The 27,180-nt window shown below is 30.7% G+C and overlaps 2 protein-coding genes across 3 annotated transcripts in view; one reads left to right on the top strand and one right to left on the bottom strand.

The window, feature by feature from the left end:
• The window catches only part of LOC113392727 (CUGBP Elav-like family member 2), a 387,219-nt gene that overhangs the window by 322,021 nt on the left and 38,018 nt on the right, over positions 1 to 27,180 (bottom strand). For both annotated transcript variants that reach the window (XM_064215969.1, XM_064215970.1), the window contains one exon: positions 1,309 to 1,375. In XM_064215969.1, the coding sequence (XP_064072039.1) occupies positions 1,309 to 1,346 (38 nt within the window). In that variant the 5' untranslated portion in view covers positions 1,347 to 1,375. The remainder of the gene's footprint in view (positions 1 to 1,308; positions 1,376 to 27,180) is intronic.
• The window catches only part of LOC113391540 (sodium/hydrogen exchanger 9B2-like), a 416,017-nt gene that overhangs the window by 382,069 nt on the left and 6,768 nt on the right, over positions 1 to 27,180 (top strand). The window lies entirely within an intron of this gene.

Here is a 27,180-nt window from a genome sequence, read left to right as displayed (position 1 = left end):
TAAAGGCCTACGACTTACACAAACATGACTATCAAAAGATAATCTTTTTGAGTGTCTGCTATACATACTCGTATAAGAATCGGATATACGCCAGTCAAAACTGAGACGCGACTCGTTTCACAGGAGACGGAGCTTTCAGCTTGATTAGTACTTCAATTGTTACCATTTTGAATTTACGCGTGTAATAATGTTGCTTGAATTTTAAAAGATTTAAGTGTAAGAAATATCTCACCTTTGGTATAAATTCGTACATAGTTTATAATAAGCCCTCAAAATTTATATCAAAATCAACTTTTAATGCCACTATTACGTATTCCATCTGATATTTGTGGAAATATCACACTACTGTAACGGGTCGGATAATACTTTAAAAATATTATGATTCCTAACTCTTTTAAGACGCTATTAATCAATGTATTAACTTTCCGAGAGTTCAATATTTGATTTTTTTGTAAGGTTGCGTGAGTTATATTTGATGTTCGTGTGTATATTTAAATAACACGTCACACGTAATTTAATCCGAAGATTCTTCATTTTAATCTTTCAGTTTTATTTGTATATTAATACGAAAAATTAAAAACTTATTACCCCTTTTCTTGAACAAGAAGGAGTATCATATTTGGCATATTTATTAAGAGAAGAAGTGCAGTGAGTTAATCTTTTTGTATAATATGAATTAGAAATACATATATAAAATTACTAAAAAAACTGTACACACACTACAATGCGATTAACAGACACACTTATATGAGTATATGAAACCTACATAGCTTACGTTCATACTGCTAATGACAGCACATGTCATGTCAAAGTTGAAATTCAATCTTATTAATAATTATCAGCGTACGTCACTACGAGTGAGTGACACTGGTGTTTACATAATATTTTAGTGACGTGACTAGGAGTAAATAAAGCAAAAAAAAAAAAATACAAAACAGACTTTATTTGTTAAGATTATTTTATTAAAAAATAATTAATTTAGCGTAGAGGGGCGAGAAATCTTAAATAAATATAAATATATGTAGATCTATACCGTCAAACTTAGATTCAATTTTTATATCTTTTCAATCAATATTTTATATTTTTTCATCCATTAATTAATGTAATTAATTATTAATTAAAATTGTACAAAATAAGGATGAACATCGTCATTATAGGAATTGTATAGGAATTTAGAAGTGTAGGCAGCAATTTAAATGGCAATGTTATATTACGCGCATCGATTGCATGTAAACTTTTCAATAAACCAACTCAAATATAACATTTGTATTGAAATAGTTCTACATTATATGATTTTCCACGACTTACCTATCTGTTCCTCCGGTCAATGCTTTGTAGTCCTCCATCTCTATGTCACCGATGTATTGAGAAAAACCTGAAAACGTTTAAATGCGTTAAATACGACGTTATTATTTTCATAGGAAGATATTTATAAAAGGATGGCAAGAAGGCAAGTAAGCCACTTGCAGAACTAAGCTTTCGCCCAAAGAGATTGACATTGTAACAAACAAACAATTGTACTGTAAATATTCATTTCTATTAATGACCTTTTTTCTATGGCCATATATTTTAGTTATCACAATAGTTCCAACTCCACAAAAGTTGCCAGGTTTCGTTTTGCATAGAAGGAGTGTATTGTATGTAATAATGCTTATTATTGAATTACGAACAACAATTGTTAGTGAAAACGTGAAAGCTAAACTTAAGCTAAAGTTAGTTTTATTTCAGTTATGTTTCAGTTTTATAACATATCGTATAATCACCAAACGTTATTCTGTGTCAACTGATATCTCTGTCCATGCCCGGCCAGCAAACAGCTATTTCTCATGCTGCTCGCCACCCTTTGTCTCTTTTATGCGACATTCGACCATATTTAAATATATCCTAAATTACATATGCAAATTTCAAATCTATCCTATGATTTAATTCTAAGGAATGCCTTATATTTGTACAGTACCGATATTTATGCTGCCAAATTTAAACTGCTTTATTGATTGCATAAACGTAAACATAAATTCGCGGCGGAATTTTAACAAGATATTACTATATAACGATTGAAAGTTATATAATGTATATAGCCTTAAACATTATAAATCTAGTATGTAACACAAGAATGCTAGTTTATAATATAAACAAAAAGAGAGATAAAGCTCCTTAAAAGTCCTATTACTATATTTTAAAAATATATCCATACATAAATCCAAACATTTCTATTTCAATAAATACAAGATGTCCGTTAACGTATCGATTAAAGACGAAGTAACCCTCACACATCGAATTATTATTAATAACAAAATGTTTCCCCGAGAGGTCTGTCGTACCCCATGGCGATATTCGACACGATTTGCTATTCGAAACACGGTCCGCTCAGCGGCGAGGCAGCGAGCGGCAAATCACGCACCGTGCCCACCCGATAAATGAATATTGACATTAAACTAGCTGTGAATGGGTTGAATTGATAATAGACCTCCGTATAATTTGGGTATCTAATCACACACTATGACTAGTATGAAAAAGTATTAAAATATTAAATAATTTTAACGTGTTTTTTTTTTCATAGTTATATCGGAAGTATTAGATTTCGTAGTAAAAATAATTTGCACACTTTTTAAATCTTTATCCATAGCTTTATTCGTAATATTAATTCCATCAATACTATTGGATATAACAATTGTATCCGATACAGCACGACCGTTAACGAATCTCTATAGTTATAATTATTATAATCTACTACTATATTCTAAGATCGATAATATTGATCGATTACGATGACGAAAAGTCAACTATGGTGTGCACTTTCGATTTTTAATATATATATATATAGATAGATAGATATTATATATATATTTAGTATTAATTATAGCCTCTTTTTTAAATAAGAGCTGTTAGAAATGTAGCTGTCAATAATTATTACTCTAACTTTCTTTGTTTTGTTTCCATAGAAAAAAAAATATGCAAAGATAATAAACAGATATGTGTATGTAGTTTAGCAATCGAATAATGTTGGTTAATAAAAAATATATTAGACACTCTATCAACATTTTAAGAAGACTAATTATTATACAAAGCACAACCTAAACCGGAAAGTCTAACATTTTGAAATTTTGCAGATAAATTCCTTTTGAAACACAGGTAAGCACTAAGAAAGGATTTTTCAAAATTCCTCTCCAAAAGGTTTAAATGGTGCGAAAAAGTTTCTATGCAAATTCGTGATTCCTGAGGAAATGAGTTAAAGACAGATGTTAAAGCTTTTTTGGGAATTCATCACCTAAGTGGGTGACATTTAGGATGAAATTTTATATGGGAATTATATTTTGAAAATTATAAATTTGTAACTCGGTTTTGAGGCTTATTGCTTATTAGGAAATAAGATTTTTATGGGTTAAATATAGCTGATATAGAGTTTTTTAATAATTCATCGTTACTTGTGTGAACATTTTGTATGGAAGTTCGCCTATTTTGATTTGAAATATGGAAATCGGTTCCGACGGGTTATGCCATTGGGTTACGGTTAGTAACATACTATTAATTTCAACCAATAGTAAGTCGCTTGCGATGAACCTGAACAAAGATTTAATAGGCTATGTTAAGTTGGAATTTTAGTTTTTGTCAAAATTCTTAGAGTTTCTTGGGTTAATCTATATTAATTTAATATAAATAACTACCGTAGCAAAAAAAAAACCGGTTTATTAATAAGTAACGTTTATCAAAGTAGTATTAAAGATATACTGTAAATTATATTAAACAAAACTAACGAAAGTCGACAGTGTGATACGCCATTTTGATACGTGTATGTCTAATTTAATAATTATAGGAGTCAATTGTCGCATATCATTTTCTGACATGTCGCGCTCGATTTTTGCAGTGAGTTTCGAGTTTCTTCTTAAAGAATACCTCTATTACTTACGAATTTTATCGGACACGACGATTTCCATAAGTCCTAATTTCGAATATCTAGCAATAAAATAAACTTATCGTTTATCTCATAACTGAAAATATTACTGTGATAAAATTTTTTACAACTCCTAAGCTTGTCCAATTCCGAACAGATAAATAGAACGGCGCGAAGCAATCGCCTTAAGTAAAATTGAAAAAGATAGCGTCATCTGTCTTTCGCGTTTCGTAATTTCCAGGTAAACAGCATCTGTCTCGTACTTCTGTGATACGAGCGAAGGAGAGGAGTGAGTGATAATGAATGAGACTGATTTTGCATAATTAAAAAGGGGTGCTCTAGATGATTACTTATTTCGATGAGTAATGGTTGCGTAGCATCCGATGCTGTCATTGTATTTATTTTAATTTGAAAAGAAGGCGTCTCTTCAAGGAAAATTATGAAAGGTGAAATTTATTTACAGAGCGAATCCTAAGTGCCAAGTTTTGTTAATGTCCTTAAAATTTATGGAAACTTAAGAGGGTAACAATTGACAAATTATGTTTTTTTTTTTTTAAGTGTTATTAAAGATAAAATATCGCAGCATTTTGTTTTAATATATAACTGAATCAAATTGACGACATGCAATTACTCAAGAGTAGGGAACTTAACTAGTATGCGAAAAAAAGGTATAGGTACGTAATAGCTGTCATACTAAACGCTATCAAATAACTATTCAATCAAACTACTTTGAAATCTTTTTCAGTTTTAGCCGTCGATTTTCAAGGCCAAGCACTAATTGTAAATGTTAACAAAGCGCTTAACAATTTATTATGGAATCCATTTTGGTTAAATCGTTCTCAAGTCTAGCCTAGTTGCTATTAAAATAAAATAAATATGTCAGGACGCTAGAGTATCCTGAGCGTATCTATAGTCCAGTCTTCCGATATACATATGCCAATAAGATTTTAAGCCTTCTATGAAAATACCTATTTATAGAAGGTATGATATAATCAAATCCTATTAATTTCACACTTGTATGAAGTGCTTCCAAAACGGTGAAGATTCTTGAGCATTCAAGATTATCTTCGGGATGTTTTTAACAAAGTTGTTATACCTACAGTTGCTTCACAATATGATTGTGACAATATTATGTGTATTCAGAATGATATAAATCTTTTTGAGAGTAATGGTGACAATCATTGTATAGACACGAGGAGCAAAGATACCCTACTAACACCTAGTTTTATACTTTGCAAAGTTAATACATCCTTTGTGGGGCAAGGTATTCGTTCCTATAATAAGATTCCACAGATGTTTTTAACTTCGCTTATTAAACATTTAATAAGGCATATTCATATCAAAACAAAATTATATTAATAATAAAAAAATGTGGCCTTGGTATTTGTTGATTTCTAGACAAGATACGAGTGTGTATTCAAATTTTATTGTACTTTAGTGACATACACTTTTCCACCGTTTTATAATTAAAATAACCACGTAACCTCTGAGTTTATTTCCGGTTATTTTTGGTGGAATATACTTTTCTAACCCATGGTAACTTTATACTTACTTCAACACTGTATCACGACGATTCAAAGGGCCTACTTGAATAAACAAATATTTTGATTTTATAAGAATTATAAAATAGCGATAACCATTAAATCATTTATATTTTATCATTCAGTCATCTTAATTTAATTACACGTTTAAAAGAAAAATAAAAATATATGCAAAAATAGACCTAGCTTATATCATCTCTGTATTAAAATGAACAAAATTAATTATTACTGAAGTAGTTTGTATTGTGATGTCGTCCTCTGGCCCGGTTTCGACCATGACGGACGTTTACAAGTGGACTATCCAACTGCGTATGATAATTAATATAATGCACAAACATGCCCGCAAATACAATGGAACTCCCACATATTTAAAATCCGACGGGACGGCAAATTGAAAAGATCGTAAGAATTTTAAACGCAGGATCAAAGGACCTTCTCGTGTTTTATAACGCACGGGTGGGCTAGCTGCTAACTCAGAAACTTCCTAACTCCAGCCTACTATTGATAATTGCTTGAAACTGCTATAGGTTTTGTTTTGCCCGCCTTGTCTGAATTCAAGTAAACAGGATCTTAAGCTCTAAAATATAGATACTAGACTAGTACTCACCATCTACTTACCTACAGACACATACAATTAATAATATTTTTAACAGTGCCAAACACGACAAGCAGTAACAGTGCCTATGGGCGGTGGTGACTACAGACCACCAGATGGCCTATTTAAAAAAAAACACTTACTTTTAGTCCACTGTTTTTTTTTTACTAAGCGGAAAGTTGGATAGGTACAAATATTGATATTCATCAAACTCTTTTTTACTCAATCATTATGAAACGAAGTCGAAGAACCCTTTTTAACTTAAAAACAAATTTCCTTGCACGAATATAACGCAAAAAAAAGTAAAACGAAATTACCCTGGAACCCCAAAATCTTTCCCTGTCCTCCCGAGATCTGTCATTTAAAGTCGACGTGACAGGGGAAATAGAAAGGAAGCGTAAATCATTGCACACGAATGCTTTCGCCTTGTGAAGCGGGCTTAGGTACTCAGAACCCGATATATAAAATAAATCGATAATCGATTATTTATTTTCAATATAAAAATATTATTCGATTTTCGTAATGAAAGAATCGTCGATTTGTTTAAATTGTTTTTTTTTTCGTAATCAATGTTTTTGTCACAACATCATGGCTATAAGGACAAGAGATAGATAGATTTTGGTCACAATTACTCCTACTAATTTTATGAACTAGCGACCCGCCCCGGCTTCACAAGGGTGCAATTATACTGATACTAAATATTCTATAGAATGTCTTTATATACAACGTTCACACCTTTTTAAGCTAATTCAGGGTCATATTGATGTATATTAAATACACAATGTTGTGAAGGTACTTAATTGGATAAGGATTAATACTTTATTTATATTTATTATTACTTAAAATCGCTTAATAAATAAATAAGCCATTATTTCTAGAGAAAGTAAAGGATAACAAAATGATTATTGTGGGTTGTCCCTAAGATATAGATATATATCATCACGGACTTTTTGAGCATACCTTTTTAAGGTGTACAATACTGTAGTACATTATTTTGATCCATCTCGTAGGGTTCAGCCAGCGTTTGCAATGTAAGCGCAAAAAACTGTGTTTATATACGACATCACATTAGAAACCTCGAAAAGTATCAGTGCTTCTCTACTATGTTATGCTTGTATTATACAGAGAAACCTTCGAGATGAATCATTTTATCTGTTACAAAAACCTACATCAAAATCCATTCCGTAGTTTTAAATATCTAGGCATACATAGAGACAGAAATACAGCGGGAAGCGACTTTGTTTTGTACTATGTAGTGAAATAGGATTCAGTTTATCGGTTTCAATTATAAAGGCTACAAAGATACCTCAACCATTATAATATACTAGAGTGTATAGATTAATCCAAATTTAGTGAATATGTTATTATAGATCATTATTAAAAAAAATGTTGTAGGTTAAATTTAATACGACATTTACTAATGTAATCAGAATCCACTATTGGCAGTTCCATCATTAATACTATGCATCGTTGACTTTCGATTCGAAAGGTGAGTTAACCAGTTACAAGCACACGAGTCATAGGTAACATATAGCAGAACACGTTTCGAAAATTGTATAAAAAAATCAATTTAAACGATGAAAAATCGACGTGACAACCAAGATATGAATCACAAATATATTACAAAAGTATCAACCACACCTATTACCGTTCTCTTGGGGTTCGTCCCTCTTTATTTTCGCCCTAAAAATATTTGATAGCGTTCATTTATTACGCAACACAATATTTTGCTTCGGTAAATGATACTTTCAATTTATTTACATTACTTTTAGAGCAAACATTTTTTAGACGAGGTAATTACGATTCTTATTAAAAAGTTAAATATTCAAAAGATAAATTTTTATTGGATAATTTTTTGGTTTATACTTATATAATTTAACAAAAAGTAAATTATGTATATAATTAACCTTTCTTTAACGAGATGAAATATTACTATTATATCTTTAAATAAATCAGATCATTATAAAGTTAACTCTGTAAAATAAACCTTATCCCAAGGTTTATTTTACAGAGTAAAATTTATTTTCCGATATCCTTGTTATAACATTCCATATAGAATAAGATAGAATTCGCGGCTTAAAAGGCTATTTATAAATGATATAAGTAATAACTATTACCTGTCTTAAAAACTCGGTCACATAACAACAAAACTGTGGCCGTTAAGATTAAAATTATTTTTAAACACCGTGTTCCATAAAACTTAATACATATGCCATTTCTACACTCTGTGATTGGATTTCCGATGGCGAAGATAAAGTTTAGTCGTCGACCGAGCAGAAAGACCTTATCGTTACTTACCTATCAATGTGTAATTTATTAAACGACGTATTTCATTACAAATTTCTAGGGCGTGAAAAAAGGTTGCTTTAAGGGGCGAGATTAAACAAAATTGTAAAAGTTTTACCGTTTTCGACCTCGCACGTGCGATAGACGGAAGAAAAATGTTGAAATGTTGAAAATTTTACGCAAAGTCGTAAAACGTGAACTTTCTAATTACGTTTATCAAATTAACAAATTTTCCTATTACCGGCTTAAGATAGATCAAATCACTTATGACGATTAATTCGTTGTTCTTTTTTGCAAATGGAAAAAATCTTTTTTTTTCTTTTTTTTAAAGAAGAAAATTGGTAATCATATTCACTAATATATTGGTCAAGGTCTAAAATAAACAATTTAATTTTTGACAAGTTCTATATTCAAATATATACCTATACCAAATAAAAATAAAATTAAAAATTTTAAAAACCCTCCGTAACAAAAAATAAACTCTAAAAATTAACAAATAATATTTTAAAACTATTGTAATTATTATTGTGACATGTATTATGTAAGTTCAAATATTTTTATTTTCCAAGCGTCGTCGTCGTCGCGATCGTAAGTTTCATGCTTAGTACGCTCTACGCAATGCCGCGCGCGGCGAGCTCGGCGTGCGGTCCCCCAACGCGATGACATATGAAAGGTAGTCAAATCCCCTCATCTACTATTAAGGAGCTGATGATTTTCAAACGGCTGCACAAATTTTCATGAAACATGGCTAAGAGCACTCGGCATAAAATTATCTATGACACAAAAAAAAAACTAAACGAAAATCGGTTCATCCGTTTGGGAGCTGCGATACCACAGACAGATACACAGATACACGTTAAACTTATATACCCTCTCTTTTTGCGTCGAGAGTCAATAAGACCAGTTTTCTTTGATACAATAAACTTACCCTACAAAACAAGGTTTGTGTAATTTTAAAAATTATGAAACCCATATATCCGACCACATGTCGCTAAACATCGCACTATTCAATTATGTCTCAAAGAGAAGGATATTCAGGGAAATATCCGAAAACACACGCTTCTGAACAGACTAAGCTAATATTTGACATAAGTTGATCCGGAGCCATGGCTCTAAATCAAATGGACTATTAATTAAATACGAGTGACGACTTTAAAATACCTATGAAACATAATTATGTTTTTGTTTAAATTTTCTGTCAGCACGTTTTTATTTTTCCGTTTAGCTGGAATAAACCTTTTCAAACTTAAACTAGCTAAATTGCTATCATTTTATATACTTAGTGCCAATTTTTTTTTAAAATAGATTTACCGACTGTCAAATGTGTTACCAGATGATAGATTATTTGTTCGCAAAGAAAAATTATAAATAAAAGAAATTAAAAAAAAAAAAACAAAATTCATCAATCAAACACAACATTCTTCCAATTCATATATCCCTTCATGGAAAACATGATAACCGAATACACAAACAATATAATATTTTTGGGACAATCTTTACAAAAATGTTGTCGTATATTATCAGTTTAATAAAAAATATTATCCGGTTCGGCGACTTGGGTTCAGATAATCCCGAATCATGCTACTTATTTAACCCTTAATATCCAAGAGTACAAAGGAGAATGTATATAATATTGTATACATATATATAGATATTATATACGGACGTAGTGAATTCAAGTAAAAGGTTGACCAATCCTTTATCGACGAATTCCAATATCGGATGTATAGACGTTTCTATAGGCAGCGGGCCTATTCAAGGTATTGTTAGTACATTCGCAATCATAACCTTTTTATAATATTAAAAATAAAAAAAAATATTCATTGTAACATGGCAACATTTTTTTTAATTTTACCATTATTAAAATTTAAAAGTCGATAAGTAATGCTAAAAATAGAGATTCTTTGTATTTCAAAATAAGAACACATTTAATGATTTGAAACAAAATTAATGTAACTAATACAATACAATATATATATATATATATATATACATATATACACGGTATTTTATAATATAAAATTATAAAATTACTTAGCAACATGATGAAAATTTCCAAGGTTATTGATTTACTTGCCTTGAGCGATTGCGTCTAGGGAAGGTTGGTTTGTCAATATGCTTTACGATCGGGGGGTTGAAAACTATTGTTTGTATTTGAGCGTTTTGAATCGTTAACACAGGGACTGCCCGTTGAAAGGTATATTATTACGTTCGTGTAATGATCGTGTGATCGATTTTATAACTCATTACACTCCGCTGTTTCAGCCGCGTTTAATATTTAGATCTGTCTATAGTTTTTGAAAGTTTCATTATTGCTTAAACTATATAGATATGTTTTCAATTATAACCTTTATTGACAAACGGACGCACAGATACAAAAAAAAAAATTAAATTGGACAGTTCACGTGACCAAAACAACGACATCTTTACTACTAAAAGTCGTAAAAAATACCCATATAAAATTCGTTTGTAATCCTAAAACGTACTAAGTGATGTAAATAATTTTTAATATGTTACAGATTAATTTTATTTCTTTATAGGTAAATAAATTTAAATTAAAGCTGGCGAGAGAAACGTATTAAATAGAAACAAACGCTTAATATAAATCAAAAATATTTTTTTAAATATAATTATATTAATTGCAAATGAAGCACGTTTCATTTATAAATTAAATTAAACCTTAAGCCGAAGCGTGTTTAAGATTTAATTTAATTTTAAAATAGATGTTAATATAAAAATATACTGTTTTCCTTTTAATTGAATTTGCACGAACGACGCTATATTTATTTCGCATTGGATATTTTTTGCTTGAAATTCAGAAAGAAGATAATGCATTTTTATTTCAGCTGTTAGGAATGTCCCTCGGTCACTTCGGAGTACCTATGGTGCAGCAAAAAATATTAATCAGCGCTTCCAAACAAATGAATACTTTTTGTTTAAAAAAAAACGGTACGAAACTCATTCATTAAAAATGAATCAGATAATTATATAATAAATTTATACTTAAATATTATATTTTTAAGTCTATATTTATTATTATAAATAATTATTTCAAAAAACGTATTATAAAAATACTGTCATTCGAGAAAAAATTAAATAAATATATTACATTAATTTCATATTATACTTATCAGTTTTTTTTTTCGGTAAAATAAACAATGTAACCTTATAATATATATTTTAAATTATAACAAATTTATGCGGAAGCGTACTTCTTTCGGCACTCGAGAGCTATATTTATTATGACCTGTGACACAGTGAAAACTAAAAGGCCTTAAAGGATTCCGTTGTGAATAAAAATAATCGTATGAAATCTTAATGTATAAAGCCAATTTTATTCATACATATTATTTTCTGCAGTGAAGTGACAAAACATTTTTATTCGAATACATACTTGTATCTGAATACATTTTCATAATTACAGTGACTTTTTATTATTCCTTCGGCCTGTACCTCAACACGCCCTTTTTACCTATTATCGAATAGTCACCATCATCATCATCCTCCTGCCCTTATCCCAATTTTACTTGGGGTCGGCGCAGCATGTCTTCTTCTTCCATACTTTTCTGTCGGACGACATCTCACAAGTAACATTAATTCTAACCATATTGTCTTTCACACAATCCATCTATCGTTTCTTGGGTCGTCCCCTACCTCTATATCCATCCACATCCACTCTCAAAACCTTTCTCACAACATGGTCCTATTATCGAATAGTATTAAGAGAAATGCGTGATTAGTCGAAGCGTTCTAACATCGAGTCGATTTCCTTAGTTTATAGTGTAGGTGATAAGCGACATTTGAGAGTATCTAATAAGTGAAGATTCATAAACCGATAAGAGGTTACGTTGCCATCGTGAAAATCTTTCAAGAAAATCCTCCGCTATGTTTGTTCAACGTACAAACGTAGAGCAACGATTCTTTTTAATATTACATATTCACCATATAATGCATTACGTATTAAATTGATACACCTGTAAAATATATAAGAAACTAGCTGTTGCCCGCGGCTTTGCTCGCGTGAAAATTGATCATATTACAGAATAATTTAAAACATTACGTTAATTTAAGACCTCATTTGTGGTTCGACATTCGTGAGCTAGATACACCAGACTTCTTACAGAGCTCAGTCTCGAACAGGCTATATAGAACTGTCTATGCGAAAAACAGTCTTCTCGTATATCTTCTCCGGCCATTTTAGAATTGTTATGGTGAAGCATACTTTAAGCACGAACTGTACTCTCTTGAAATTAAAGGGGTATTCTGATGGTATCAAAGATATTCGTGGAATATACGTGTAGTCATCCAGTGATAACTGTAACCTATGACATTACGATAGAGAACCCTTACTATTATTCTGGTGGCGTTACATAATTTTTGAGGTCTTAAATTCCTCAGTAACATTATTGGCGCGCCAATCTCCTCGCCCGTCATTTTTTATGTTAAAAAATGACGGGCTTCAAGACTAACCTATATACGAATTTTCAACCCCTATTTCAATTCTTAGGAGTAGAATATCCAAAAACGCTTAAATACATATCTACTCATTTCTCATCAGTAGCCCAAAAATAAAGATGAATGCTTATAACTTCAAAAATGACAGTCTTCCAGACTAACCTACATACGAAATATCAACCCCTATTTCAACCCTTATGGGTAGAATATCCAGAAACTCTTAAATACATACCTACTAATTTCTCATCAGTAGTCAAAAAATTAAGATTAATGCTTATAACTTGAAAGATGACGGATTTCCTGACCAACCTATATAAGAAATATCAATCCCTAGGGGTACAATATGCAGAAACGCACAAAAGACATATCTACTCATTTCTAATTAGTAGCCCAAAAATAAAGATTCATGTTTCTAACTTAAAAATTACGGACTTCCATACAATTTTTCAACCCCTATTTCACCCCCTTAGGGGTAGAATATCCATAAGCGCTTAAATACGTATCTTTATTTTTTATCAATATCTCAAAAATAAAATTTCATGTCTCTACCTTAAAAAATTACTGATTTCCATACTAACTTTCAATCGTTATTTCACCCCTTTAGGGGTAGAATATCCAAAAACGCTTAAATATGTATGTACTAATTTTTAACTAGTATCGTAAAAGTACAGCTTCATGTTTTTACCTTAAAAAATAACGGACTTCCATACAAACTTTCAATCCTTATTTCACCCCTATAGGGGTAAAAAATCCAGAAACGCTTAAATACGTACCTACTCGTTTTTAATCAGTATCTCAAAAATGAAGTTTATGTTCCTAACTTATAAAATGACTGACTTCCATATAAACGTTCAACCCCTATTTCACCCCCTTAGGGGTTGAATTTCCAAAATTCCTTTCTTACACTAAAAAGATACTACTCACCAAATTTCAAGGCTCGATTACAATTTTTTTTTAGTTTGATGATGTAATTTATATTATTTTAGTTATTTTCTTTTGTTTAGTGTTTCTTTTAAGTTTTTTTTAAGTGTTTGTTTGTCTTTTTATTAGCATTTTTTTTTTGTTTTTAATTACCTTTTTTTACTTTAATGAATAATTATTTAAAAATAATTATGAAAAAAAACATGAGCTTACATTTTCAGTTATAAAATACAAATTATTTATGGTCTACTACATTTAAGTTATATAATATAATATGATATAATATTTTCATTATATAAAGGAATTTAAAAAGCGTTTCGGTTCAAGGAAAATAAGCAGTACATTAAGCTATTCAACGAAGTTGTTTGAGGCATTATATTCATTACCCTATTCTAAGAAAATTTGCCATAAAATTTTGAACTACAATGTCTTAAGTGCATTAATAAAATTATAATGAAGTTACTTATTTATAGGCATATTTTTGATTACCTAATTAATACTGGAAAGTATTTGAAATTCCTTTAATTTTTTTTATGAAAGAGATTTTTCGAGCGTCTCTCGCGCCTCCTATTAAGCATTGACAGCTGGGAACTTTCAGACAGGTTCCAACAACAATAGTACAAACTTTCAACTGTATGTCATGAACAATACGTGAATGCATATAATAGAATAAGTTGAGATGGCTCAGTGGTTAGAAAATGTGAATCTTAACAGATGATTGTAGCGTTCAAACCCAGTCAAGCACCACTGATTTTTCATATGCTTAATTTTTGTTATTAATTAATGGTCCACATATTTATCCGCCAACCCACACTGTGGCAGTGTAGTAGACTAAGCTCCACACCATCTTCTCAAAATGATTTTTTCTTATATATTAAGCCGGAAGTGGTACATTAACCGACTGTAATTACATTATAGAATACAAATAAATCAAACGTTATTTTATTAATTTTGATAAATCTGTTTTAAATTTGAAAACGTACGATATTGTATCGTATATTGTACATTTTAGTTACATACAAAACACTGGCAAAGGACTTTGTGCAAGGTCCTCTCGGTTGTTCCTACTAACTTCATCAGTTATTCAACCACCAACAAATAGCAATATTTTGTTATGAGTTCAAGATTGAATTATAACTGGGTCGGTGTAATAACAAGCCAAGAGGATATTTATTAGGTTGGCTGCGCATTAACAATATAACAATATTAAGAAATCTATGCATAGTATAACTACATATTACATAAATCTGATTAAGAGTTGGTTTGAACGCGCTAAACTTGTCGAAAAGCGTAGCCAATCTATTGACAAGGGTTATATGACATGACGCTATTTACCTACGAAGCCAGAGTAGTAACTTAACATTATTGAGTTACTTGTAAAATTATGTATTGACAAATAAATAATATTCTCATTGAAAGCATTTTAAGCCTTTTGTCGTATTTAATTAACTACTTTTTCGCTTGTAGATATTATTTATTCAACACAGTTACATGATATTCAAGCTTGTTACCTGTATTGATAGCTTAAATTTAAAGCGGTTGAAACTGTAAAGCACAGCTACTCACAATATAATGTCAAATACTAAAATCTTCTTAGAAACGTGGTCCAGCTTTTGCTATGCTTTACCTTTGTACAATTGTACATAGGTTTAGTAAAAAATCACATAGTATCTAGACAGATTTTATAAAAAAAGAGATTTAATTTGTTGTACAGTTTAATAAAAAAAAGAGTCATATGTTCAGAGAAAACATCACATAAGGGTCAAAAAACAAAGCAGTTTCACTTCAAAAATCAAATTATATGTATAACATGAACTTTGAAAACGGTTCTTAAGAAAAGTAACCGTCAAAGTCAGATGCAAAAACAACGAACAACCCTTGTGCTTAGTCAACCGAATTCTGCTTAACTCACTTACGACTATTCAATTTGGTAGGGTTATTTTTGAACCTATTTCTCGCTCGACTAGTCATATTTGGTTCGCGGGTGGCGTTCGTGCGTGTAGTTCCATGACGCCGAAACGCGACCGCTAATGTGGAAACAGTGAAAATATTCGAAGAAAAAATAGACATAAGAAATATAAAGATCGAGAGTAGAAATTTATTATATTTAAAAAGCATTTATAAATTTAAATATATTTATTTATGAGAAGGCTTGGAGCTCCTTCACTCTGCTACAGCTCAGGTTAGTGAATTCACATGTGGCTGAATTTTATTCGACCCGTGTCTGTCAATTTCTTCACGATATTTTCCATTACCAACGAGCAACAGATGATTTCTAAACACGTATTAAGAACATGCTAATTCAGTAAAGCTTGGCCAGCTTGAAACTGCAATTTTTGGTTGCGTTTTACGTATTCCAGTTATAGGATCACCCTACTATGGAAAAAAATAATTATGTCCGGATTCACTACTACAGGGGTCCATTTTATCTATTTATATATAGTTTTGCAATCATTTGTACTCCTCCGCCCCTGTCTTATCACAACCCTTCGAAATACCTTCTGTCATGGTTTTATTTATGGCTTGAAGGTTACGTAGATGTTGTGCAAGTTTTGGAGATATATATTATATCTGATGCCTTCTATTGAACTTCTCATATTCAATGTATGTTTTTCTTTAAGCCTAACTCTAAACCTTAATCTGAAGTTTTTTATTCTTCTTGTGTTATTTGTTTTTGTTACAGTGAGAGAGAGGGAGAGAGCAGCACAGAAATGTTGCTGTTTGGCAAATAGGATATCTTTATCCTACTTTTAGGAATGTTTGGAGCATACAATAAGCTGCTTTACTGTGAGTTGTGACACATATTCATATATAAGGTAAAACTTAATCCTTTTTCCTGATGTTAAACAACTCCTTGGCATAAAATTAATAATAAACATTATAATTTAATAATAATTAACGCTGATTCACAATATATGGATTGGAATGTCAAATAAAATCAAATTTTGTAGTGATTATAATATTATTATAAATCTTAGTTTGTCTATGAATTACATACACAATATAATATATTATACATAGGTACTTGCTTGCTTGCTAACTATGCTTATTCGAAGCAATTATTATATTTATTAATTTTATAACATTATTAACATAGAAATACTAGTTCGTCTGGATGTATAATAATTGAAAGTTCCAGGAAACTATTATTATAATTTAATTAAATTTTATCGATCGATACTAAGCTAGTCAACCGTTGCATCCACCATTCAGCGTGCTTTTTTCCGACATCTTCTACGATACCTCAAATATATTACGTACCTAATCCTTCCTAATGAATTCATTGATTAAAATCCGTTCGGAAGTTTTTGAATTTATCGCTTTCAGACAGGCAGTATATATAGTGATGGTGATATATAAATTATATAAACTATTCTTATCCGACTGAGCTTCATAAAGCCGCGGCTAGAAATTACGCCTATTATCAAAGCATGCGACTGTCACACTGCCTGTTGTTCGTATATTGTTCAGCTATTGAGACATAATATTATACCCTTTGTTTTGCAGAACAGAAGATCGGTATTTAACGTAATATTCAAGTATTATGCATCGTTTGAAATTCAAGTTCGAGTCACAAGTGTAATGTTTTATGGAAATCGTGTCCTTGTATAGGAGGCGCCCTACCCTTGTATTAACATGCGATTATGCAAAGGCAAAGGGATACGGCGAATAATTGTGGCGCATTTAGATTGCTTTAATAGATATTATCAATTATTCTTCTAACCCTACGTTCAGAAACGTTTCCAGTACCTAATTGCTTTCATAAAAAAATCTATTAACTCTTTGAATAATATGAAGTACTTGTTCGTCATTTTATGTTTTTTTTCTCATTCTATATTATTTTGTCGAAACTTTCCTTCTACTAACTACTATTTTTGCTAACTTCCGTTTGGATGTTAAGCGTTTGTTGCCGTATGAAATCAATAAAGAATATTATAAGTTTATTCATATGAAAATTAAATTTATGTATGATATCTTGTTAAAAATAGGATTCAAGTCGACGTCTTCGGAGAACAATGTGTCCGTAGGTATCGTGCAAATGACACAACGTTTCGACAAAATCAGTGCATAAAAACTGTTCAAATAAAAGTCATAAAAAAGAAAAAAAAATACACTTCTTTTTACACAGAGTTACAAAAAAATACAAAACACGATAATTCATTTAACACAGAGCGCTTAAACGCTGAGCAAGTGAGCAGTTCCTGGGCAAGTAGAGTCGCGACCAACGTTCACTAAGCAAAAGTTTTCGCCTGATATTCCTGCCGTGCTTATTTATTTTACTGTACTCGGTAATAGCTGCAATACTGCATTCACTTTTAAAATACAATACAATATTGCAGGCCACTCTAATAGCTTTAAACTTATTATATAAGTGGTTGTTTTGATATGGGATTAATGTAATGCATCGAAGATCGCCGTTTTTGACATTTAAGCAATAGAAGCCGGACAATACATAGAAATATCGTTCGATTATATCGTATTGATTGCTCGCAAACTCGCCTGCTATTCGAATGGCACGCCAGCTATTCGATGCTTGTAATGGTTGGACAAAGCGTTTATGTACGAGTATATATTCACTCGAAATGTCAACTTCGAAGGTTTTTATAGATTATTTTTATGCGTTTTATTTCTGTAGTAGTAAAAGCTCGTTAATATCCCACAGCCGAAATAATGCCTTTACACATCATGTAAAGGATAAGGATTTTGAACTTATGCTACGACGCTGTTTATAAAAATATGAATTTGATAATAATTAATATACTTTATTTTATTAAAACCATAGCGAAAACGCAACAAGAAAGCAAGCAATCAAAGATATATTAAAATCGGTGTACTTTGCTTTAACGCAGTCATTACTCATCTACTTTATCATAATCTGGGGAAGTACATCAAAGACTACTTCAGTGCTCCAATTAGAAAGAGCCTAGAGATCCGTGCTTGAAATGACGCTTAAGAAACGTTTTAGGTATCTGACTGCAAAGTTGTTCGATCATATCCGTGTACTTAGCCTACGTAAAATATTAACTTAAAATCATGGAAGGTACAAAATAAAAGTACCATTCATAAATATGTTTTTGCTGGACGATTCAGTACACTTAGAGAATACTTCATTTTTTGTTTCATTTAGTTGACAGTTGATGTGATATAGAAAAAAAAACTGATAAATGACACGGTTAAACATATTTTGACCTAGCTGCTATACTAAACTATATAAATCTTTTTTCTTTTTCATCAAATTATTTATTGTTATTCAAACTATATACATATATTTAACTGTTCTCTCTTTTAAATATTACTGTATTTCATTTATATAATTCTCATTGTTTAGTTTGAGTTAAAGCATTTGATATGGGGACGGGATATCGTCCGAACAACTATTTAAACGTGCGGTATTGGTATTGCGATGTTTCTGATATTGTTCATATTTTTTTGTTTATAAATTTATTTATCAATCTTTTATTTTATATTTCTATTATTCATAGTATTTATTTACACGTAAAATCTTTCAGAATGTTATAATTTTATCGGACAGAAATAGATTTTCATACGAATATGTATTTCCTGATTACAAATACTGAGATGGATTGGATGGACGAGCACACTTCTCTTACTATTATTTACTCGTATTTTCGAACTGAAACTGTGTTTAAGATCCACATATTATACCAAATGCCAGGATTCCTACGATAATTCAACTCTGATCGGATAAAAAATAATGTAAGATATTTGTTTACTTATCATAATACCATAAACATTTCCAGTATACTAAAATTCACTTTTCTTGCATGATGCAATTTTTTATATTATTTCTATTTCTATGTTTAAAAAAATATTGACGTTTTTAAAAAGAACATAAATTTTTTATTCTTCCTAAAAAATGAATATAAGAAAAATAAAGTATAGGGGAAGGTTGCTATGATTGGACCACTTAACTTTATGACATCATATCTCATGAAATATCATCGACAAACGGAAACTAAATGTTGTAATGTGATGCTATTTATGTAAAATAATGATATATAAATTATTGGCAATGAAAGTTGAGAGATTTTAAAAATATACTAAAATAACTCTTCAATGAGGAGTTGCTTTCTTTGGACCACCGTCACCTTGAATGGACCACTAATTTGCGATCATTGGACTTAGAAACATTTGTATTAACGGTCCAATGAAGGTGACTCAAATGGAACACAAAATAAGAATTACTTTTTTATTCAAAAGTTTTTATAATAATCATATAATTATATTTTTTTCTTTGTAAACTAATATTATAACTAACTGTTTAGGAAATTTTCGCGAGATCAACAATTGTTATCAGTCATTGTTTATTACTATAATTTCAGACTTTAATTTACTTACAATTAGGTAAACTAATAATCAACAATTATTCATAAATGATTTACATTAATAAACTTAATGAGAAATTAAAAAGATAATAAACTTCAAAATATTTTGGCTTGCACAGAGGACATTTAAACTTAATAGTTACCAACAGAAACTAACTAACAGAAAATAAACTGAAATATTTTTAAGATTTGTACAGAGGACATATAAATTTTTTGGCTTTCTTGTTGACGCATGCACAATGCACGTGTACCCATACATTTCAAATCTGACACTTTGTCATGTCTTCTACTTCGCACAAAGCTTGAAGAACCATTTTTCAATATTTGCGACATTTTTGGCAGAACTGTTTGGCAATTAATTTAGATCCTGGGGATATCTGGTCTATATGGAATGAGTATTCTGAGGTAGATTTGCGTTTCTTTGCTGGAGAAGCATATGTATTAATACCCTCATTTGTCTTGGCTGCGTCTTTTTCTTTAATTGGTTCTGTTAGGTTTTCTTCCTGTTCATGTGCACCTTTATGAGTCTTGGCGACTTCTGTAATAACGTTTTTATTAACTAGTTCTGTTGGCTCTTTTTCCTTCAAACCTAGATCTTCATTTGTCCTTTTATCAGATTCAACGACCTTTGCAGCTTCTTCTTCGTCAATTACTAGTGTAGCATCAATTTCTTCTGCTCCTACACCTTCATTTGTTGATGCTACTTCTGCTGCTAAATCATTTGCATTGTGCAGGCAATGAAAGCAATATGACGTTGTGTGCCTTTGCATAAGTTATTGCTTCCAGATTTTTTGTGTGGCTTGTGATTCTATAGCGAGTTTCATACTAGTTTCATTTCAAGAATAATATTTCCTTTTCTTTTTCTCTGCCGACATTCTGGAATATACTAATGAAATATAATTATAACAAAGAGGTATTAAATACGTGAAATACAAAAATCTTTATTTATTAACTTTTTTCAAATTAGCTGGAGTGTCCATAGAGATATTTTATTTTTATAAAAAAGATGTTAAGGTAAACGTAGGGACTTTAAAAAAATTCATACAGACAAAAACATTTCTAAGAATTCTACTAAGTGAAAATAAGTAATTCGCTAAGTTTCTTTGATTGGACCGGTCCAATAATGGCGTCACCATAGTGGTCCATTGATGGCAACTAGGTATATCAACAAAACGAAAGCGGGTATTTAAAAATATGTAAAATAAGGTAAAAAACTTCATCATCTCTGTAAGAGCAGATAAATTTGCTATCCTGATCTATTACAATCATCAAATATTAATAAATACAATGCTACTTACATCAGTTTGTTGATGGCTCGATTTTTATATCACGGTCGCCGCTGACACAGGTGCACGCATTACTACTTACCACGCGTCGCAAGCGCACTGAGATTTGGCGGGGGGGCAACGGGTGCGGTACTGTTGCCTAGCAATGTAATTAACATGTCGTAACACACATAGTTTTTGAAAGAATTAGGCGGTCCAATGAAAGAGCCGGTCCAATGATAGCAACCTTCCCCTAATAATAAAAAATATTTAAGGTTTCGTTTTTTAGGCCTTGAATTTTGATCCCTATCAACTTTCAAAGCTATCTGTTTATACAAAATATGCGATTTCATTAAAAGCACGCAATTTCTTCATTCAATTAATTAGTACCAAAACACAACAAAAAATAAAATAAAAAAAATGGAAAATTCAGAAAAAAATGACTCCCATGAATTTTCATCCTTAAGGTATTTTTAATAATGACACCGAGCAAATATTTAGAATTTGAACGGCGTGGTCACCCCAAAACGCTGTCAAAATGACACGGGGCATTGATTGATGGAGGTTTTTTCTCCTCAATCATCGTTTTATTGAAATTGATGGCTTGTTCGGGATGCATTCACTCGATAATCGTGGATCTCTAGAGTTATTAATGCGTCACTTGATCAAAATACTTTAATCGACTTCGCCAAATCTTAAAGAAATTAGTAAGTGAAATTTAGAAGTAAAGGAAGTCTTATAATACATAAAACTAAATTTAACACAAGTATTTCTGAGCGATAATTTGATGGATATACCTATATATACTCACACCGAAGCTTGACAGTTTATATACAAAAAAATATTTTTTGAACACACTATGGACATACTTTTACTTTACCAAGTAATATTAATAAAATTATTTATAAATTTAATGAAATTCCATCAGCGCGATGACGCAATTAATTAAATTACAATAAAATTGTAACGCGTAAAAACTTTGCGCGGAAAATTAATTATCACTAAATAATTATTAATTTATTAATACCTCGTACATTTATTAACTTCTGTATATAATTGATGTTATAATTTGAGTGGTTTAAATCAGCAAAACAATTTTAAAAAATCCTTTTTAAATGACCTTGGGAGGTAAGGATGTAAAGTCCTAAGTACGTTTTAGTTTAATTTCGTAAGAATTGCTGCATCCAAGTTATGTATTAAAATTTTGATCCGTTATTAGCGGGAATGTCTAACTTTTGTTATGAAACGTTACGAGGGTTCGTCTAATTGACAGTTCCGCTAGTAATTGAGTTAGGAAAACCACTTTACCAGATTAGAATCGTTGATACAGAAACATGAAATCACGATATTGAACAGCTGGTTTGATTATTAGATTATATAAAGAATTAGATTCATGTTATATGTTTATTATAACATGTATGCATGCATGTGTATTTAATTAGGCATTATATAAATAATAAGCGAAAATCTAAAAGCTACAATGCCACAGACCGACACACAGATACACACGTTAAATTTATAAAACTTAATAGGGGATTAATAAACAATTATGATGTCACATTTCTTGTTTTCTGATGAGATGAGATTCTGATAAGAATACACTTCGTATCTCATTCGTGAAATGTTGATAATATACTTACTGTGATACGCGATTTTGGATATATATATATATATATATATATATATATATGATACACATAAGATTCTGGTGTCAAAACATTTAAGACAAACACGTGACACTGAGCAAAGCGTTGTTATAATTAAACGTAAATGGTTTATTGCTGTTAATATACCCAACAATACATGGACTAAATAAGATTACATTAGGTAGTTGTAATGGTCTCACGCTGGCTCAGTGGATTAAACACATTTTGATTGCGAGTCAAATCACTGGAGTTTTCATATCCTAAATCTAAAGTATAAAAGTAATCCAAGTTGTATCGGAAAATATTCTCTCACGTGTATGTACATCCATGTCTTCTTCAAAGGTAGAGGAGACCCTTTCCCAGTGCAAAAAAACAAAGTGGTTGTTTTATTCTTTTATCGTTAAGTTTTCGCAAAATACCAAGTGGGTTTAATAACATAAGCATGTGGTCAACGCTAAGAATAAATCTTTTTTACACCGCATAGGTATTCGTTTATGGGTTGGACTTGAAAACACTTACATATTTTATTTTATTTTTTGCTACGGCAATTTTAACTATACTTTTATTCTGATGAATATTATGCAATGGTTGAACAAAATAAAACCAAAGAGACACATAAGATAAAATTTAATTTAAAAATAATCCACAATTTGAAACAACTTTCTTTAACTTTTGATCATACTAAATTGTATTGTCACGTGTGTCAAATTTTAGCAAAACTGGAGACTTTAAAATATAATTTGACTTCACAGCCAAGTTAAAAAAAAAACTTGTATAAACGGCGTTATATCTCCATGACACATAATGTAACTTTTTAAATAAAATATTAATTTTAACCTTTTTATTTTTATACGCATCAATTTAATATCTTTAAAATGTACTACTAATTAATCTCCAAAAAATATAATGATCGATTTCGTTAAAATTGTAGTTGTACTCCTTTGCTTTCGTTGACATAATTAAACGAATTTAATTTCGTGTTCTATCGTACCTATATTTTAAAATATTATTTATTATAAGATGTATTTTATTCCGTTAATCAAGCTGGGTGGAATTTATCTTCAACGGCTCAGCCCCAATTACAGTAGCGATGGCAACGCATCTGTAAGGCTTCACCCCTTTCGCATTCTCAGGGCTTCGACAAGGTAACTAATGAGCAGACGACCTTTGGAGTACAATTAACTATGAAGTCACGAGGAAATAATAACGCACGTGATCAGTTTTTTATATTAGTAAACTGTACAAAATATTTATTTAATGTTTATTTAAAGGTAAATATTCATTGTTTTAACTTTGACTCGACATTTTTTTGTTAAGGAAAAAATCTATATTCTCGCTATCGTATTTATCATTTAACAATTTTAAATATGAAAAAACAAAATTAAGAAATCTGTTTTGGCAGCTTCACTATTTTGTGGATGTTTCTCATTTTCGATATTATTAAATATTTGAGGTCATTGTAATATTTTGTCTTCTTATTAACAAAAATACACTTGGATAATTCGACGATATACAAAAAATAATAAGCAAAGACATCTTGAACAGCAAATAATGCGATTCAATTAAAATAATTAATTTTACAAATCATACGAGTTGTTTACCATTTTCGACAGATGTTTCTATTTTGACTTTGTATTTGGAAGTTCCTGTATTTGATCTTGTGTTTGGAGGTTTCATTGTCGATTTAGTTATTTTAGAATTATTCCGGCGTATATATTCACCGCATATATACTCTTTTTTATTCTCATTAAAAGCACTGAGTCACTTAGATGAATATGTAGTTCTCGTACTACGATATTACTCACTCGGCTATCTTATATATAACAAAATCAAAAGTAATGATTAGTTAACTCTAGGATTAGTATTATTTTGTCTAAAATTTGGCCCTAGTATAAAAGAATACGTCACAAGCATATAGTATGACGTATAACGGAGTGCGTCCGATGTTAGGTACCCGACAGCGCATAGATACTTAAATTATGTACTTGTAACTTTAAATGATATTAAATACGTTGGTGCCTCGTTGGTATAGTGACTTTGTATTGTCGCAGATCCCGAGGTTCTAACTTCAAACACCAGATAGATCGATAAATTATTATTAGGTTTTCTATAGAATTTATTTGTAACAACCTGGAGTATGGTGGTAAGAAGTGTGTCCCGTGCCTTGGAAATCACGTATAGCCGTTGGTCCTGCGCCTTTATCCGGTCGTGTCGGATTCGACGTTCCATCGGATAACGAGAGTGAGGAAATCTTGTTGAAGTTCACCTGTGTTTTCGCGCACATTTTTGTACTATAATATTTCCCTTAAGATTGGCTGCCATGTCCGTAATCGATCAGAACGACTTAAGAATGTTCATGAGTGGAATATACATACATTGAACTAAATAATTACAATAGTAAATGCAACACGTAATAAAATAATAATAAATATTATTAATTAAAGTCAACTATAAATTAGGCCAAAGTATAATCGTATTTTTTTTTCATAAAAATATATACAAATATTCTTTTTATTTTTAAGTCATTCGGTCAGAAACACCATTATTATTACACTGGACTATATTTCCATACAAAAAAAAAAGAAGATATATTACAAAAACAAAAACTACTATGACACGACACTTTTTGTATAGGAGGTTACAGAGTAGAATCACACGAAGATAAAACAGTCATTAAATCCTTGTATTTGAATTCCTGCAATAAGATCTTGTTGTAGAATCGCAATATCCGGTCGACAATCAATCGTACTGGTATTTCAAAATGAGGTAAGTATTGCACAACTTACTGAAACGAACTTACTTCAACTAAACAATAAACTATGTCCTGATATTTTTTTTTATTAATAACTGTATTCTGTTGCTTCGATGATATGAAACACACTTAACCCGTAAGAGTTTTGGAACAATACCAGGAAATAACTGCAGAAAATATTTTAAATCAAAATATTCTTCATTTAAGTAGGCTTTGGTTTATACGCCTTTTTTAATTGTACGGGATTTCGTTCAATTAAAACATGTAAGTCGGTTTCTTTTATCCAACAAACTCTATTTGTAATATTATTTTTCACAGTATAGTTAGGCGGATGAGCAAATGGGGTAACTGGTGGTAAGTGGATACTACCGATACCTATATTCATTAGCGCTGTAAGAAATACAAACATTCCGTAGACCGCTAATGCACCACTAATCTTGGTAGCTAAGATGGTATGTCCCTTGTGTAACACTGTTACACGGGCTCACTTATCTTTAATATCGGAACACGATAATATTAAGTATTACTGGTTGGTACATTCCCGGACGATTTTATACAAAATCCTACCATATGTAATACTATTATATGAGTAGTTGCTTTTGACTGTTTTATTTTCGACTATTGGCGTGACCAGCGCAAATTGCAACAAATCAACATAAAAAAATAGTTTACTATCATTTTCAAACCTTATGGTCCCGAAATTAAAACCCAGACTCACAGACTCAGGTTTTCAATCATCATAAAACTTTGAATTTACTAATAATAATAATAAATTAACATTGACATCAAAATGTCATCAATGCTTAAACCGAATAGGCGTTTTGTAAACCCGTACAATAAGATAGTTTACTGCAAGCACTATCAATCCTTCAAGCGTTTACCTACCCTTGTAAATGAAGTTCGAACGCCAAAGCGTAAGCCTGGAGCAAGTGAAACGAGCAAAGCGACGTTGTCTCCAATGAACGTGATATTGCTTTACGTTTGAATCATACGATACATACTATTCGAAGATAAATTAATTAAATTAAAATTAAAATATTGACGTCACAGATGTAACGTGTTATTCATTGTCAATAAAATTCTGTTAATGAGGTTTTCACTAAAGTGTAAAATAGACACTACAGTTCTATAGCATGGTTTTGTACTTTATTTTTTTTTTGTAATAATTCTAAGTCGTCAATCGAGCAATACTGTGTGCAGTATAATATTATTTGCTTACTTTCTGCAAAGTTTCACATATAATCGTTGCTAATTAATTTCAGTGGAAACACTCCATGATTTATTTATTTAATTAGGACTTTGGCCAATAACACTTATAATGATATCTGTATATAACTATTTCGTTAGAAATATTTATATTTTGAAAGCATATTTATCTTGACAATTAAAAAAATATGTATAATATAATATCAACCTCTCAATTAAGATATATTTCCCTTGTACAATTACGTTTAGTGGTATAATACATATATATAGAGGA

The sequence above is a fragment of the Vanessa tameamea genome, chromosome 10 (genome assembly GCF_037043105.1).
Source record: "Vanessa tameamea isolate UH-Manoa-2023 chromosome 10, ilVanTame1 primary haplotype, whole genome shotgun sequence".
Taxonomy (NCBI): domain Eukaryota; kingdom Metazoa; phylum Arthropoda; class Insecta; order Lepidoptera; family Nymphalidae; genus Vanessa; species Vanessa tameamea.
The sequence above is the reverse complement of the archived record's forward strand: the minus strand, read 5'-3'. Positions and strand labels throughout refer to the sequence as shown.